Below are 18596 nucleotides of genomic sequence, written 5' to 3' on the forward strand. Positions count from 1 at the left end.
TACAAGTTTGGTGTCTGTAATTTACCCATATATTATATCCCATACACATACATACATATATATCAAAAAAATCTATATTTTACATTTGAAAAAACCCTTGAACTTCTAACCTATGTATTATTCCATATATTTTTAATTTATTACTGCAAATTCCTTAAATCCTGAATTAAATTCTTATTGCGCGACCCTACTACGTTCCCATTTTCAACATCTTCGGCATCTTTATTATCACCCTCATCATCAACACTTAAAAACGCACGCTTCAAGATTGGCGACAGATGAATCGATAATTGTGGATGATTTAAATTGCGCATAACCAATTCATCATCATCGTAGGAGGCCAAGTTTGTTCCTGTTATATTACTCAACTTTGAGTGTGACGAAGCACCAGTGCTTGACGATGTTCGCGAATGTTGTAGATAGCTATTATGATGGTTGTTTGGTTGATATGGTTGCGCTCCTGCATTTGCACTAGTGTTGATGCTACTTCCTAGGCTGTTGCTTAATGGATGTAGCATTGTTTGGTGCGAATATTGCAATTGTATATTGAGTGATGGACTAAAGTAGAGGTCATCAAGGTACGAAGGACTATTCCAAAACTTCTTCATTGTTGAATTAGTTTGTGGTGTAGCCACAGCCGTTGCTCTTATACTATTTCTCAATGGTGTTTGCGCATGGTTTTTCTTCACTGATTTTGGTGTCCACGATTTATGGTGCAATAAGACTTGAGGATGTTGATGTTGATGATAATGTTGCAGTTGCAGTTGTTGATGTATCAGTTGTTGTTGTTGTTGATGTTGTTGAAGACTATGATGTATCAGTTGTTGTTGTTGATGTTGCAGTTGCAGTTGCTGATGATAATGCAGGTTGTATATAGTGCTTCCAGCCGCTGAGGCCGACCTTGAATGGTTTGCAGGTGTGAGTGGTTCCAATAATGGCCCGGTTTCACTTGTTCTCAATGGCGATAGTTCAAAATTGGAATTACAACTAAAAGATGAAGTATATGTGAGATTTTTTTCTGCCAACATTGGTTTTTCTGGTGAATTCTGCATCATTAGTTCTGAGTCATTAATGATAAATCGAGGATTACTATCTAGTTGCGGTGTCGAAGACACTTCAGGTAGCAGCGTTATAGGTGGTAGTTTAATCGGCAGGTCGGTTTGTGATAATATTTGCCATGCAGAATCGATATCGTCATCCTTTGTGTTTTGTTGAGATTTGAATTTCTTTATTGGTGGATCAAGCACTGTAAGATTTCCCTCCTCTTCTTCCTCTTCCTCTTGTTCCTCTTTTCTTCCTCCTTGATTATGATCATCTTGTTTATTGTCATTCGCATCATCTTTATCAACACTTTGATTGTCACCGTATGTAGGTGATGATAAAAGCGTGATTGGTATTCTTGGTTCCTTCTGCCTCACTTTACGTTTCTTTCCATCTATATATGGAGTAACAGTATTAGCATTGTTTAGTGTTGCATTCTTGGCATTTGCACCTGCATTTGCACCTGCATTTGTCTCTTCTGTTTCAGTATTTGACTTTGACTCCATTTCAGCTTTAGTCTCGGCTTTAGCTTCCGCTTCCGCTTCAGCTTCAGCTTCTGCTTTTGATTTAGCTTCCGCCTCAGCTTCAGCTTCAGCTTTTGCTTTTGCTTTTGCCTCGGCAGCCTTTTTAGCTGCTATAGCAGCATTTATCTTTGTTGCGTAGCTGATCTGGTCCATCACTTCATGGTACGATGATTTTTTAACGCTTCTGCTTTTAAGGAATTGTTCTTCGTATCCTGGTTTGATACACCAGAAATGGCCCTTGCCGTCTTTGGACTTTTCTCCTTTAACAAATGCCTTGTTGAGGGATAGGTTGTGTCTTATTGAGTTTTGCCAGCCCACCTCTTCCTTTTTGTAGAATCTAAAAGTGTCTGATATCCATGAGTAAATATTTGCCAATGTTAGTTTCTTTTCTGGATGGGATAGTATGGAGATACCAATGAGTGTAGCGTAGGAGTAGGGTGGTTTTTCCTCAGAGTAGAGACTGAATGGGGTATGAGTAGTGGTGGTGGTGGTGGTGGTAGTGTCACTCTTGGGTTTTTTATTCTTTGTTGGTGAGGTTGGCGCTAAACTTGTTTGTGGTTGTACCTCTATCTGTGTTTGTGTTTGAGATTGCGGTTGTAGTTGTAGTTGTAGTGGAAAGTTCAGTGTGTTTTCCGCAGAGTCTGTTATTTGTCGTTGGGGTGAAGATAGTGCAGGCGATAGGTATGTGTTTCTGATTAAGCAGTTTTGATCAAAGTTGGAGATGATTGTTGGGTCCAAGTGTACTGATTTCAAGGGGGTGTTGAAGATATCGTAGATTTGGCTATGTGTGACTCTTTTGCTGCTGTTGCTGCTGCTGCTGTTGTTGTTGTTGGAGAGTGGAGTCTGGGTGTTTGAGGATGGTTTTCCATTATTGATGTTTTTTGAAGGTGTTTTTGTGGTTGTGGTGTTACTTGTGTAGGAGGGGTTGGAGGATGCATTAGCAAAAGATGATGAGTATGAATGTGAGTGTAAATGTGAATATGAAGAAGTAGAGGAAGAAGACGCAATTGCTGGTTCTGAGAAGATATCGGGGTAGAAGTTTGTTGAGTCCAGTAAAGGCACTCTACCTGACGCGTACCTTTCGGAGGAGAAGGACATTGTAATGTGGGTATGTATGTATGTGTGTGTCTCTGTGTTTCCTTTTCCCCTTTATCTTATTACTCTATTGCACACACTTTCTGTATATATATATATGTAGCCAAAGGGTTGAAACTGGCCAGTAGCTGTAGTTGGCGATGTAGCTGGCGATGTAGTTGGCGATGTAGTTGGCGATGCCTGTTTCGTGATAAGCTTTGAGGCAAGCTCTGTCTGCGTATATTTATTTATATATCTGTATATATATATATATGTAGGTGGAGGGTGGAGGTCGAAATGAAGATGTATCAGGAAGATGTCAACTTTTTAAATTTTTTTTCCCTTTTTTATTTCCTTTTGTCTTTTTTTGTAGATTCTGCCAAATCGTGCCGAAGTTTTTTTTTTAGAAAAAAGAAAGTAAAAAAAAAAAGGAAAAAAAAAATTAATGCAAAAGATAAGGATGCGGGTAGATTGCGTGGTATATATGATGATTAGCTTTCACTTGTATCTGAAATTCTGGTTATGAAGATTGAAGAAGAAAGAGGAAAGAAGAAGAAGAAAAGAAGAAGAAGAAGCAGGATTGAACACACCATTGCTCTCCACTTTATCAGTGACAGCTACTACTACCGCTGCTACTAGTACCTATTCAGCTGCTTCTGCAACCACAATGGCTAAGGCAGGACTGGTTAAGATAAAATAATAAAAATAAAAATAAATAAAAATAAAAATAAAAAATAAATAAATATAAAAAATAAATTTCATCTTTCTCCTTCTCCTTATTCCGTTTGTTGTAAGAAAATACACAGAAACAAATAATAACACACGTCACATCCTTTCCCAATGCACGTAACTTAGGCAAATGAGCACACAAGTAGATGGGGAGAGAAAAAAAGAGAAAAGGCAGGAATAGTGGAAAAGAGTGGGCATCAGCTCAAATTCACCACCACCACCAATAACAACAACAACAACAACTGTAAGCAAAACCATTACCACTACAAGTACTACAACTACTACAGCTTTAAAACAAACTGATCAATTGAAGATTCAATAGATGATATTGGTAGAGCTCGGATAGTATACACGTAATAAATAAAATAAAATAAAATAAAATAAATTAAAATAAAATAAAATGTAAATTGATGGAGAGAACGGCTCCCTGCTCCTCGAGATTCGAAATATTCTTTTGACGCGTCGCGTGCTATTATTATTATAATATATGTTACTACCACTTTATTAATAATTATAACAATAAATGAAAATTTACACATTGCTAAAAAAAAAAAATAAAAAAATAAAAAAAAATATTAAAAAAAGGAGGCACTCTACACCAGTACTTGAAGTAATTACACAAAAACGCGTTATATTTCTCACACACACTCTGTCTTTGTCTCTCTCTTTGTCTCTCCTTTCCTTCCATTTCCTTTTTTTTTTTTCTTTTTTTTTTGGTGGTTTGGAATCATGTGGTGAACTTTCTCTCTTTCTCTCTTTCCTTCTCTTTCTATTTGCTTATATTGCTTTTTGTATAAGAAAGAGAGAAAGAGAGATAAAGATAGAGATATTGCAACCACTTTGCTTTATAGCCAAAGAGCCCAAATCCACATTGTTCTTTATAACCATAGGACGCGCCTTTCATTGACACTTTCTTTATTATTATTTTCTATCGCTTTTCCGCTCTTTGTTCTGTTTTGTTTTCTTAAGTTATCTTATATGTTTTGTTTTCTTAAGTTATCTTAAGTACATATGTATATTACTTTACTTTACTTTCAATCTGGCATGCATGGTATTTTACTCTATAGGGAATGTGAACAGGAGTGACAGAGAAAGTGAACTAACCGGCACTTGAAATTTAAACATCAACGCTTTTTTCGTTTTTCTCTTCCCAATCATTGGATATTGTTTGCCGTATTGATCGCATCTAACGGGAAATCATTCTTCCTTATCCTTTTTCCTCCTCTAACCCCTCATATCCCCCACCCCCCACCATTTCTCAAGAAAAGAAGGAGTATATAGCACATAACTTTTTCTTTGCACTTCTCCTTAGTTACCATAAACCATCTTTCTTTCCTCGTCTTTGTTCAACTCTAAAACTAACATCAAGTTTCTCTCTTTGTTGGTTAATTGGCTAATCCAACTCAATCACTTTCCCTCCATCTTCTTCATAATAGATTCTCTTCAAATACTTTTTAATCAAATAACAGTTGCTATTGCACATTGAAGAAAAGACATAGAAGAGAATATTCATTACTCTATTTTGTTTCTTTAAAAATAAAGAGACAGTTGATGAAAAAAATGCTAGAATCGAAATACGGTTTAATCACGTGACTAATATTTTCTTTCTTTTTTTATTAATTTTAATCTTTATTTTTTTTTTTGAGAAAACACACACGACCATGGTAAGATTTTACTACTAGAAAAAAAAAAGAACAGAAACAGAAACAGAAACAGAAACAGAAACAAGAACAAGAGCAAGAGGATGAAAATTAAATTCCAACTTTATATTTTCCACACTTTCATTGATACTGCATCATTTTTTTGAAGTTCTACATTTTCCTTATTTCAATTCTACACCAAATTCCTTTTTCCTTGCATTTTCCCACTTGTACCACACACACACACACCACCACCACCTTCAATCCCTTTATCATTTTCTTTTTTTCTTTTCTTTCTTTTCTTTTTTTCTTTTCTTTCTTTTCTTTTTTTTCTTTTTTTTTTTTGATGGACGACTCAGTTAGGTCACTCATCAGATTTGTCAGTCGAGGATTCTACAGTATCCCATATGTCCTCATCCTTGATGCCGTATTGCGCCATTCAGTCCTATCCGAGGACGACTTGATACATCTAATTGGAATCAAAAGAAAAGAGTTGCGATCCTTGTGCAACAGACTAGTCGAAGATAGACTACTCGTGAGACACGTCCAAAGAGAAGATAACGGCCAACAGAAATACATCACTCGTACCTACTTCTACATCCACATCACCGAAGCTATCGACTCGATAAAATGGAAAGTTCACACCCTTGTCAACCTGTTGAAAGAAGAAATGTCCAATTACGGAAACCCACAAGGATACATGTGTCCACGATGCGGCAAGAAAATATCACAGTTGGACGCCATAAGCTTATTAAGTGAGGACAAGACAGAGTTTGTTTGCGATGTATGCTCAGGTGTCCTCATTGAAGACGACTCCTCACAACAAGCAATTGCAAAACAAGAAAAGTTGGAAGACTTGATGTCCCAAATAGACCCCATCATCAAATACCTCAAAATCATCGATGAGATCCAATACAAAATTCAAGACAATGATTTCGAAAGCAGTTTACTCCAGGCTATCCCAGCCCAATCAGCATCAACAGCACAATACACCTTGTCGAACCGTGTCAGCTCCAAATCAAGATCATATGCACAATCCTTACAAAACGCTACAGCAAGATCACAAGCAACATTGCACGTCTCAATCACCGCAAACGATGAGAATTATGAACGTGAGCAATTGGAGAAAGAGCGCAGAAGACAAAAGTTGGAACAAAATGCATTACCTTCATGGCACACTGCAAGTACCGTTGATAAGCAACAAAGTGTCGATTATGTAAAAGATGAACCAGAAGACAATGAAGTAGCAGTAGCAGTAGCAGCAGCAGCTGCAGCAGCAGCAGAAGAAGGAGAAGGAGATATACAAAAAGACACGACTATGACTAGCGGCATCAAGAACGAAGATGGGACACCTGCTTTACAAATCAAAAGCGAAAAAGGAGAGGGAAAAAACAACACTACAGATGCGTCCTCAGTATTGCCAACTCCAGAACCAACAAATGGAGGTGCATCATCCTCTTCGTTTGGTGCTGGTGTAGCTGGCGGTACAGCTTTAGGAATTTCGTCAGAAGCCAAGGATAGAGAAGCTCAAGATGCATTGGCAGCTTATTATGCTCAATTGGCACAACAAGAAGAGGAAGAAGAAGACGACGACGACGACGAAGAAGAAGATGAAGATGACGATGATGATGATGACGACATGGAGGATGTGGATATTAATAACGACCAGCATGTCAATGAACAACATAATAATAATAACAATAATAATAGTAATAGTAATAGCTTAGAGGATCAAAATCACCAAATCAACCATAACGAGCAAAATGGACAAAACGAACAAAATGAACAGAAAAAACAGGATGCTAAAGTTAAGGCAGATGAAGATGATGGAGATGAAGATGACGACGACGACGACGAGGATGATTTTGATGATTTGATATAAAAAGGTATGTTTGTGTATATGTATATATGCGTGTGCTTGTACGGCAGAGACAATTTATATATATATGTATATATATAGTTAGTTAGTTATTGTAAAAATACTTGCGTGCAAATCATATGACCTTTATGCATGTTGTATATTAGGTAGATATATATTTCTACCAACCTTCCTTTCACATCATTTTCTGTTTATGACCCCGCCTTCACTTTGAAAATATGATTTTATTCTGCTTGATAACACCTACATGCAAATTATCTGCATTAGAACCCATCACAAGCCTTTACTAGTAGTATCAGTACTAACAGTGGTGGTAATGATGATAATTGTTTAAATAGTAATAGTGGTAATAGTGGTAATAGTGGTAAGAGTAAAAACCTTGTTTATTAGGAATGCGCACGGAAGGCGGGAAAAGCAAACTTTCCTATTTTCTCCGAGCAGTTACCTTCAAAAGGAGGTCAAGGAAAGAAAGCAAAAAAAAAAAAATTCAGAAAAAAAAAAAAAAAAAAAAAGAAAATCAATAAAACACAACTCACCGTAGAGATTGAAATTGCGACAGTGACTAAAGACAGCGACAAAGCTATAGATAGAGACTCATTTCCGGTCACACCCCAGAAAATTTATATCCTGTTACCCTTGTGGCACACATTTATATATATACACACACACACACATATATATATATAGCAACCAATAGCTATTACCACACAACATACCCATACATTCTTGTTCACACAGCTAGAAACCCAGACTTTCCTACTACATCTAATTGTCTAATACACCGTTTCTTCTTTTTAAATTTCTTTATTCCTGTTTTGATGACAAACTCAGGACTAGTCACTCCACATTCAAGACCTGGTACACCCTCTGATCTTCTCAGTCCGTCGTCAAATCCACAAAGATTACAATCAAATTCTTCAACTTTGATGAATTCATCAAACCCTGCTTCGTATACCTCAGCACTACAAAATGCACCCTCTGCGTCATCTTCAAATAATGCCACTTCTGCCTTTGCTAGCTTGAGCAAACATTCGTCACATGCAAACTCCAGTGTGTCCCTCGGCGGCACTTTTCATAAACAATCATCCTCATCTTCCTCGGTTCCATCATTTGAAAGAGAAATTTATGACCAGTTATTTTCCATGTACAAAACATTGCTTTCGTTGAAGAACAACAGGGCCAAATACATTAGCTCAAAACAGATTTATGAGATTTACGACCAGTTTTTAAACACAATAAATGAGTTGAAATTGACAAGAAAAGACGAGGAATTGAAAGGAATCACTTTGCAAATCCCCAATGGTAATGATCTTATCATTGATGACAACTTCCAATTATTGAGCTTGTGCTTTGTTACGTGTGGATTGATCAAATTTGCACCGGCAACATATTCAAGTTTGAGTACAGTCATGAAATTGTTGACGCATTTAAAAGAATGCAAGGTTTACACTATGGATGACTTGAAACCTGTAGGTACTAGACTTGAAGAGATTAGAGACATCATTGTCACAAGCCAGGATAAATTTGAAGATGAAGATGAAGAAATGAAAGATGGAAGAGCACTACTGAGTCACCAGATTGAAGAGACATTGTTGCGAAACAAATTGAATAGATGCGAGGGACTATACACAGAGCTAGTTGACAATTTCAAGAATGTGCCGCTGGATTTAGAACCCACTTACCATGAATTGATTAACATTCGACAGCAAATATTGAATCTACTCACTGATTATCAAGATATCGGTAGCTCCGAAAGACAGCAGGAGTTGAATGACAAGATTTCGGGATTGAAGCAAGACTTGAAACAAGTTGAGAACTTGAGAGATGAAGGTGACGGTAAGTTTCATAGTTCTGAGGTACTCGATGAAAAACAATTGGATTCCATACAACCAGTTATAAATGGGTTGATTGATGATTGCAAAAACTTACTCGCAGATTTGCAAATGCACGACGAGGAGTTATCACTTGCCAACCTTTCGATCGAGGACGATGGAGAAGGAAAAGAGGGTTCTTTGATTGAATTAAAACAACAGTACGATTTGATTTACAAGCAGCTCCAGGAGCTTAAATTGACATTGGAAAATCTATTAATCACCAGACGTTGGACATTAAGAGAAACAGACTTGTACAATTACCAAAAAAGTCTCAAATCCATCGATGAGCAGCGGATGAAGTTGGTACAACAAACACCAAAGGGTAAATTGAGGAAATATCAATTATTGGTGCTTTACTTATTACGTCGTTGTTATTCAGTGATTTATAAATTACTTGAAAGTAGTGAACCTGTGAGTGAAAGTTTAACACCAATCCATAACCAACTCTCTACTGTTAAGAGGTGCTTGTTGGAGCTAAAGAGAGTCGATGGTGTGAACAATTTGCGCGAGTTGTACCCGTTCCAGTTCAAGCTTGCTTCGATTGATAATTTACGTAAAGATGGTAAATTTATCGTTGACACAACAGTACCTGAAGGCCAAGGTGCTTTATGTGCATTACTTAGTGAATGTTTTGATATTTTGCAAGAGATGAAAATAGAAGCAGAAGAAAAAGAAATCGAAGAAGTTGGGGACGATGCAATAGACTACGACGACGATGATGCGGTATTTGGCGAAAGGATGGCCAATGGTGGCGGATTTACAAATTCTGTTGAAGGGGGTGTTGATGGCTCGGCATCCATTCTGAATGGACCCGATGATGTTGAGGTGAAAAGAAACCGGTTTAAGGAGTTTAATGAAGCTGACTATGATTTGGATAGCATCTCGAATTATGACGAGGATAGCGACGCTTACGATATTAGCGACAGCGAGTACGAAGGAAACGATTACTATTAAGTGATTAGAAAGGTAAAGTGAGTAAAAGAAAGGTAAAGTATAGTTTATTTATTGAAAGATTTGTTTCTTTTTCAAAAAGAATATTTGATCTTTTCCTATTGTTTTACTTTTCCTTTTCTTTTTTTTTTTTGGTTTTTATTTATTATCATTTTATGCTTGTCTTTGCCTCTCTTGTGTTTTTACCTCTTTTACCTTTCTTTTCCTTTAAGTAATTTGTTTTTTTTTTCCGTCTATGTAAATAGTATATAATATATATATAAATCAATATATATATACCCATTACTTTATGTTATTATTTCTAAAATGTATTTGATATTTTGTAACTCTACATTGCTTGGCCCAAAAGGATTCCACAGTGATTACAGAAGCAAGGATTTACACTCGTCAACACAAACAAAGAATTAAACTAAAAAGAAAAGAAATCTATTTTTATGTAAAATAAAAAAGAAACAATGCAAATGAATATTAAAAAATTTATACAGAACGATTTGACAAGGAATACAGTGAGTAATCAACAGTAATCATGTCGCTTAAAGCATTACTACTGGTTCCACTTCCACTGCCACTTCTACTTGCACCTCCACCTCCACCTCCAAAGCCAGCACCAGTACCACTTCTATTACCGTTGCTGCTACTGACTGTCATGTCATTACCATAATCAATGCCAAATTGGCGGCTGAGCAAAATTTGATTTTGTCCCAATTTATTTTGCACGGCTTCAATCACTTTACTGAACCCTTCCTGGCCACTTTGCACACCATGTTGTTTTAAGCTTTCCAACAAATCCAATTCTTCGACAATCTTGTGAAATTCCGTGTAGTCAAGGCCATTGCCAGTATCACAGTTCGTTTCTTGGTTGACCAAGATCAACCAGCAGTTGATTAATTGTTCATAAGTAAGGTTTCTCATATACTGATACTCAGAATTGGTAAAATTGGGCAACTTGTGAATCGTGCTCGTTGCTTCGTCTATAAATTTAAGTGATTGAATCAATTTGTGTTTGGTTTCACTATAGTTATTACTGGGCAAATAGTAGAGGACGTAATCCTCTAAACACGAAAGAAATTCTTGCAAATACGGCTTAATTCTCAAGTACGAGTAGTCGCTCGTCTCGCTGCATTTGTAAGGAAGATGGTCGATAAGTTGAGCATGTTTGTCTTGTAGTATCAGAAGAAGATTTTCCAATGAAGGTTTTGGAGTGATCTTTTGAATGGTCTTGTTGAGTTCTGGATGGATGTCAATTAAAGAATGAAGCAATTTTTCTAAATGTGTCTTATCGAGCGATTCAATTAGTCGACTGGTGGGGAGGGGTTGTCCAATTATTTTCGGGATCTTGGTACGTTTTGTTTTGGAACTGCCATGGAAATAATGCAACTGTTGCAGCAGCAGCAGTGAATGTTGTTGTTGCAGTTGTTGTTGTTGCAAGTGCAGTAGCCCAGAGGCAGTTTGATCACGATGATTGTGAGGTTTGAATTGCTCTTGGCTTGTATCATTGTTGTTTTCGCTATGGGTTTCGTTATGGGTTTCGCTATCATCATCACTATAACGTTTTCTTTTCTTATTTTGTTGTTGTTGTTGTTGTGACGGTACCATTTCGGAGAAACTTCGTGGCGCTATGGTATAGTGACTGCTACTGCCACTAGTATTAGTACTAGTACCAGTTCCGTTATTAGTACTATTATTAGTCGACATGTAGTGCAGTGTTGAAGATGGCATAGCTGACTTATCCAACGGATTTTTACCTTGTTCGTTGCTGCGATGTTTCCAATGAAAGCTGGCTGACATCATCTTGTATTTTATAGTGCGTATATAGAAAAGTTTGTACTGGGTTGTAGACGCTAGATGCTGTGTGAAGTTTTAAAAAGTTTTGACAACTTGTCAAAACTTTCACTCTTGTTTAGTGGTGGTGAATAAAATGTGGGCAAAGCTTTGTCTTCTTTATTCCAGTGCAACAATAATCTGGTAATAACAGTACAGGTAATGATTATGATGATATTAATGATTGTCTTCAGTTTATTGAATAAGAGTACTCTCTGATCTTATGCGAAATAATTTCCTGAATGAAATAAAGGGTGGATTTGACGATTATTAATATATGTATATATATATATATATGATGCTGTCTAATAAACTGATGGAGTTTTTACAACCTCTCGCAACATACATACATACATACATACACCCTCTCCCTCTCCTTTCGCCATTCCTTAATTTCTTTTTTTTTTCTTCTTTTGTTTTCTTTGCCTTCTGTCATCAAACAATGTCGCAAATTAAGAATGTGTCGCAAATTTAGAATGTGTCGCAAAAACATGTAAATTATGTCTTCTATATTGTCTGATCTGTTGTATACCTCCTTCGAAAATCGTCAATTAATCTCCTCTTTCTTTTCTTTTTTTTTTTATTCTTGCGTGTGTCGTTTCAGCCCAGTAGACGGAATTAAGCCGCGACTGATTAAGGGATACGGAATTCAAAATGCTGACCACTAGATACCATTGATTCGAATTAAGTGTACACGAAAACACACATGAACATATAGAGATATCTGAAAAAAATTGAAAGAAAGAAAGAGAGAAAGAAATAAAGAATATCTTATTGCAAATCTAATGATCAATCTTCAAGGAAAAAACGCATTGGTCACTGGTGGAAGTGCAGGTTTAGGCGCAGCAGTTGCTCACCAATTGGCTGCCGAGGGTGTCAATATCGCTATAAACTATTCTAACAATAAGGAACGTGCAGAGACTTTGAGCAAGGAGATTGAGACCAAATATGGTGTCAAAGCAATTGTTATACAAGCAGACATTTTTGATACCAAGAACCTTTACAAGTTGGTGGAAATCACTGTTCAAGAGTTGGGAGGTATTGATATTCTCATTTCAAATGCCGGCTGGACCAAAATTGTCGACTATTCTGATTTAGAAGGAATGGACGAGGAACTTTGGGATGGGACTTTTTCAGCTAATGTCAAAGCACACTATTACTTGTTCAAAGCGGCCAAGCCGTATTTTGATAAGAATGAGGATGGTGGGGTTTTTATTGCTAGTGCCTCTGTTGCTGGACGCATATGCTATGGCTCATCAATTCCTTATGCCGTGAGCAAGGCAGCTTTGATCCACCTTATAAAAATGTTGGCCAAGTCGCAAGGACCCAAGGTTCGATTACATGCCGTTTGCCCAGGTATGTTGTTAACAGAGTGGGGACAGAGATTTAGCGAGGAAAGACAAAACGCAGCAGTGGAAAGCTCGCCCATAAAAAAGATCACCGATATCGACGAGTGTGCTGCACAGTTTGTGTTGTTGTCTAAGTTAGCGACACTGACTGGTACAGTTGTTGCAATGGACGCTGGTATCTCCTTGTAAGAAAGAGAAAAGGGGCGACTCGTTAAATATGTATATTTATATAAGCGTATTCAATTGTATTCAATTGTGTGTAAATTTTTTGGAGTTAAATGTGCATGCGTGTTGCGCGAGCACTTTAGGTCAAATACTGACAAAAAAAAAGAAAAAAAAAGAAAAAGAAAGGGAATTAAATATTTATAAAATAGGAGAGCCACTAGCATTCACATTCTGTTGAAACTATCCACTTGAATCAATTCAAAATTGCTTGATTGCAGATATAGGAATTGACCACTAGCGCATATCATCAGCTAGTTCGAAACTTAGTGAGCTATTTTTTTACAAATCCCTGCAAAAAAAAAAATACAAAAAAAAAACAGAAACAACTATGGAATCAACAACTAGATCAACAGAGTATATGGAAAACTTATTTAAATAGAATTTTAGAGTCTCACGCAACTGTAAGGGGGAAAAAAAAACTACAAACTGTAAGCGGCTACGTCTGATTCATCAGATAGTCACGTGACATAAACAAAAGAAATTTAAAAAGTGAAATATTTTTTTTTTTTTCTTGCGCTTATTTTTTTTATGTTTTGGTAAAAGTGTCACCGCCGAACAAAAAACTGCATATAACGTGTGTCAGAAACGTAAAAGTAAACAATTGCTTCTGGTGACACCCTTCAGAATTTCATCATCACAAGTCTTTATTTTATTCTTAATGTTTTTTTCTTTTTTTGCACAGATCATAACAACAAACAAAGCGGGAAAAGATTGTTACATTACAACTCAAGGGAGTTTGCTTAAACAAATATATGGAAAATTGAGACCATTTACCAACTATATACCAAACATTTCATTAAATTAGGAATACTTTATTTTTTCTTTTTTCTTTTTTTCTTTTTTGGTTTTTGGTTTTTTGGTTTTTCATATACATATACATATACACACACATATATAAAAGCATATTCTTATTTTCACTTTTGCAATTGCTTTTCCCTTTCATCGCTGAAAGTACCTTATATTCATCATTTTTGTTTCCACCAGCTACGTTCGTTTCACCAGTTTTTTTTTTTTTCCTTGATAAACTTACATCACCATGGCCGTTGCTACAAGTAGTCAGTCCACGTCCACGGTGGTGTCATCGCTCGTGGCAAACATTGTGTTATTCTCGTGCTTTGTCACGGGTTTCCTTCTTTTAAGATTGAAATTCAGAAGAACATATAGTCCCAAATCATTACCAGCAGACCTCGTGCCAGCAGATCAGAGACCAAAACCTCTTCCTCGCGATCCGTTTACTTGGCTTTTCGCATTATTGAACAAACACGATTCGTTCATTATACAGCAATCTGGCTTGGATGGGTACTTTTTCTTGCGATATATTAGAACATTTAGTTTATTGTTTTTGTTTGGCTTGTTGACATGGATTGTCCTCCTTCCAATCAATGCAGCCAACGGAAACGGTAACAAAGGATTTGATCAATTGTCGATTGCAAATGTCAAGGATAAACATAGATATTATGCACACGTGTTCATTGGCTGGTTTTGGTATGGAGCAGTTATGTTTGTCATTTACAGGGAATTGTTCTTTTATAATTCATTAAAAAATGTCGTTTTGTCGTCGCCCAAGTATGCAATGAAATTATCGTCGAGAACCGTGTTGTTCCAAGGCGTGCCTGACCAACTATTAGACGAAAAACAATTGTACAAAGTGTTTAATGGTATCAAGAGGATATACGTTGCCAGAACATCGCGGTTTTTGGAGCATAAAGTTGACGAGCGAGCACAAGTAGTTACTAAATTGGAGAATGCCGAAAACAAATTGCTTAAAATGGCAGTCAAGGCCAAGAGAAAGGCTGATAAAAAAGGTATAAAGCTTGAACCAGAGGATGAGATTAGTGCATACGTTCCAGAAAGCAAGCGTCCAAGAACAAGAACAGGCGGGTTTTTTTCGGCAAAAACAGACACTATAAGATGGTGTCAAGAACAGATACCAATCTTGAATAAAGAAGTTAAAGAACAACAAAAGAAATTTAGACGCACGAAGCCATACAATTCTGTGTTTGTTGAGTTTGAAAATCAATATTATGCTCAAGTCGCATACCAATCTACTGTAAGTCATGGTCCCATGAGGATGAGCCCCGCATATATTGGATACGAGCCTGGTGACATCAATTGGCTAAATATGCGTATATTCTGGTGGGAAAGAATTACTAGAAGATCCTTGGCATTTGCAGCAATTGTTGCGTTGATCATATTTTGGGCTATCCCGGTTGCATTTGTAGGTGTGATTTCCAATTTCACATACCTTACAAATAAGTTACACTGGCTCAGATGGATTGAAAGGTTACCAAAACAATTATACGGTTTGGTTACGGGTATTTTGCCAACGGCAATGTTATCTATTTTGATGATGCTTTTACCCATGTTTATCCGTGCCATGGCAAAGATTTCCGGATGCGTATCAGTACAAACTATCGAGTTGTACACTCAAAATGCATACTTTGGATTTTTAATGGTTAATGGTTTCTTGGTTACGGCTTTAGCATCTTCTGCCACAGCCACTGTTACCCAGATCATTGAAAAACCAACCTCAGCAATGAGCATTTTGGCAGACAAATTACCTCTTTCGTCCAATTTCTACATATCATATTTGATGTTGCAGGGCTTGACAATTGCAGGAGGTGCATTATTCCAAATAGTTGGTTTGTTCCTCTACTACATTTTGGGTTACATTTTGGATAACACCGTGAGGAAAAAATGGAACAGGTTTAGTGGGTTGGGCTCTGTTGCTTGGGGTACAGTTTTCCCCTTGTTTACACAGTTGGCTTGTATCACTTTAATATACTCTGTTATTTCACCATTGATCATTATCTTTGCATGTGTTGCGTTTTTCCTTGTTTATATTGCGTACATGTACAACCTCACTTATGTGTTTGTTCCTTCACCAGATGCACGTGGTCAGCACTACCCACGAGCATTGCTACAAACATTTACCGGTATTTACATTGGTCAAGTATGTATGCTTGGTATATTTGCAGTTGGTAAAGGATGGGGCCCTATAGTCTTGCAAGTTGTTGGTATTGTGGCAACGGTGTTTATCAACGTTCACATGTGTCAAGCATTTGACCAGTTGCTTACTGTGGTTCCATTAGACTGTATGAGGGCTTTAGATGGTGTTTCAAGCACTCCCTCTTTCTCTGGCAAATCCGAGTTTGCATCAAAAATTTTGGAAAACAAAAAGTATAAGAAAAAGTACGATGCCAAATTTGAAAAAGAATACGAGAATGAACAAGAAAGAGAACGCCAGTTTACATTCGAAGTGAAGGAAGAACTCAAAAATAGTGACCCTGAGGCCAATGTTGATGATTTGAAGATTACAGCGGTGCCATTATTAGCCGATCGTGATAGGAAGTACACACAGAGCGATAATTTCTTGGTGAGGTTTATTCGTCCCGATGTGTTTCTCAATTACCGTCATGCAAAAAAGCTCTTGCCTGCACTGTACAATATTGAACCCGAGGTGACCGATGATAAACATGCATACGACGCACCTGCTATCAGTGCACAGTGTCCTGGAGTCTGGATCCCAAGAGACCCAATGAACTTGGCAGCCATCGAAATTGAGAATTTGAAGGACGTTGTTGACATCAGCGATGAAAATGCAGGTTTCAATGACAAGGGCAAGATTGTTTTTTATGGAAAGCCACCAAATTAGGAACACCAGCTTTTCTTATAAAAAATTTGTTGTTTTACTTTCATACTTTCAAACTTCCATACTTTTATACTTTTGCATGTATTTTTGTATTTATTAGATTTCATTTTTTTTTCTTTCACCCACCCCCCGTCCTTTCCTTGACATTCATTTTTCTTTTTTAAGGATGTAAAGTTTCATACTATATATTTCTACGTATATAACAACTGATGATACTTTGCAACACCTTTTTTTTATACTTCTTTCTTCATCTTGATCCCGTCGACCATTGATAATCAATGAATGTATATTTGGTCGCTGAAATTAAAATTCGTTCCAATGCTACCACACACATATATAGCTCTTTATTTTTTCTTTTTTTTATTTTTTTTATTTTTTTTTTCTCTTGAATTCGAAACCGAGGCACGATTTTTCATGTCTCTTTTTCCCTCTCACAAATGAATTTTCCATAGTGCCCAGATAACGGATAAATTTTATGAATTATTGTTTCCCCACATTATTTATTTAGACGCTTCAACATGTCAATAAGATCTTTCTTTACCAGACGAATAATGACAATGTCAATGGCAAAGTCAATGCCTAAGGGAGTTTTAACACATATTAATGAGCACTCACATAATCATGCTCTATCGAGACTATCTATGACGAACAACCACTTGCGATTTAACCATACCACTGGGGCATCATCATCATCATCATCATCATCTTCTTCTTCTTCTTCTACAGCAGCTGCCTCTACAACTGAATCTTCGCCAAATGAGACCACCATTAAGACTCCCCAATCGGCACCGCTAGTTATAGCTACAAACCAAGGTACAAAATACACGGCGACATATGCAAATTACGCAACTACGGACTCAGGCAAAATCATATCCTATTTCCATGACATTGATCTCGGCCTCGATCTTGTTGCAAAAGAAGCAAACTTTGTATGTGAGATCCCACGTTGGTCCAATGCCAAGTTTGAAATTCTGCGTAATGCGCCTGGTAACCCTATAGTCCAGGATTCCAAAAACGGCAAAGTTCGCTTTGTAAAGAATTTGTTTCCACACCATGGCTATATCCACAATTATGGCGCATTTCCTCAAACATGGGAGGATCCCACCGAAAAACACTATGACTTGTTTGGTGATAATGATCCTCTTGACGTGTGCGAGATTGGCTCAGATATACTTTCAACCGGTGATGTGAAAAGAGTTAAGATCTTGGGCTCATTGGCCTTGATTGACGATGGCGAGCTAGACTGGAAGGTAATTGTAGTAGATATCAAGGATTCTTTGGCTTCAGAAGTCAACGATATTGACGATTTGAGAGAAAAATGCCCGGGCTTGCTCGAGGCCACAAAACAGTGGTTTAAGGATTACAAGTTGGCAGATGAAAAGCCAGAGAATAAGTTTGCATTTGAAGGAAAGTATAAAAATGCAAACGAGACATTGGAGATTGTTCAAGGCTGTCATGATAGCTGGAAACAATTGGTTCTGGGAAATAAAAATGGTAGTGAGATTAAGCAAATTCCGGCAATTACAAATACAACTTTAAAAGAAACGCCCGGTTATGTTGAGAAATTCAACGTGGAGCTCAATAATCCAGCGCAGCCTGATGCCGCGTTCCCTGTAGGTACTAATCGAAGCTATTTTTTCAAACCGAAGGCATAAATTTTAGTGGTTAGAATATGATAAAAATTTACAAACTACACTTTCATTTGGTTTATTACTTTATATATTTTTGCTTAGCTCTATTTTGCTTTTGCTTTGCTCTATTTTGCTTTGCTCTATTTTGCTTTTGCTTTGCTTTGCTTTGCTTTCATTTACTATTTGGTTTATATTCTCCGTATGTC

The 18596-nt window shown here is 37.0% G+C and overlaps 7 protein-coding genes across 7 annotated transcripts; 5 read left to right on the forward strand and 2 right to left on the reverse strand. All coding sequences in view use genetic code 12, as the record gives it.

Annotated features, from left to right (window-relative positions):
* Positions 1-140: 140 nt before the first annotated feature.
* HCM1 (Forkhead transcription factor) lies at positions 141-2663 on the reverse strand (the record flags this gene model as incomplete). Its single annotated transcript, XM_001527842.2, has 1 exon — positions 141-2663. One exon carries the CDS (start codon positions 2661-2663, stop codon positions 141-143), a length of 2523 nt encoding a protein of 840 aa, XP_001527892.2.
* Positions 2664-5354: 2691 nt separating this feature from the next.
* Positions 5355-6890, forward strand: PVL30_000404 (uncharacterized protein; the record flags this gene model as incomplete). Its single annotated transcript, XM_001527843.2, has 1 exon — positions 5355-6890. The coding sequence occupies one exon, from the start codon at positions 5355-5357 to the stop codon at positions 6888-6890; it is 1536 nt and encodes a 511-aa protein (XP_001527893.2).
* Positions 6891-7705: 815 nt separating this feature from the next.
* PVL30_000405 (uncharacterized protein) lies at positions 7706-9715 on the forward strand (the record flags this gene model as incomplete). Its single annotated transcript, XM_001527844.2, has 1 exon — positions 7706-9715. The coding sequence occupies one exon, from the start codon at positions 7706-7708 to the stop codon at positions 9713-9715; it is 2010 nt and encodes a 669-aa protein (XP_001527894.2).
* A 474-nt stretch (positions 9716-10189) lies between these two features.
* Positions 10190-11503, reverse strand: STS1 (Tethering factor for nuclear proteasome sts1; the record flags this gene model as incomplete). The annotated part of the gene is made up of 1 exon (XM_001527845.1): positions 10190-11503. One exon carries the CDS (start codon positions 11501-11503, stop codon positions 10190-10192), a length of 1314 nt encoding a protein of 437 aa, XP_001527895.2.
* Positions 11504-12318: 815 nt separating this feature from the next.
* On the forward strand, positions 12319-13071 carry PVL30_000407 (uncharacterized protein; the record flags this gene model as incomplete). Its single annotated transcript, XM_001527846.2, has 1 exon — positions 12319-13071. The coding sequence occupies one exon, from the start codon at positions 12319-12321 to the stop codon at positions 13069-13071; it is 753 nt and encodes a 250-aa protein (XP_001527896.2).
* A 1072-nt stretch (positions 13072-14143) lies between these two features.
* Positions 14144-16762, forward strand: PVL30_000408 (uncharacterized protein; the record flags this gene model as incomplete). Its single annotated transcript, XM_001527847.2, has 1 exon — positions 14144-16762. One exon carries the CDS (start codon positions 14144-14146, stop codon positions 16760-16762), a length of 2619 nt encoding a protein of 872 aa, XP_001527897.2.
* Positions 16763-17316: 554 nt separating this feature from the next.
* Positions 17317-18414, forward strand: PPA2 (inorganic pyrophosphatase; the record flags this gene model as incomplete). The annotated part of the gene is made up of 1 exon (XM_001527848.2): positions 17317-18414. The coding sequence occupies one exon, from the start codon at positions 17317-17319 to the stop codon at positions 18412-18414; it is 1098 nt and encodes a 365-aa protein (XP_001527898.2).
* Between the last annotated feature and the right edge of the window lie 182 nt (positions 18415-18596).

Source organism: Lodderomyces elongisporus, chromosome 1, assembly GCF_030384665.1.
Source record: "Lodderomyces elongisporus chromosome 1, complete sequence".
NCBI lineage: Eukaryota > Fungi > Ascomycota > Pichiomycetes > Serinales > Debaryomycetaceae > Lodderomyces > Lodderomyces elongisporus.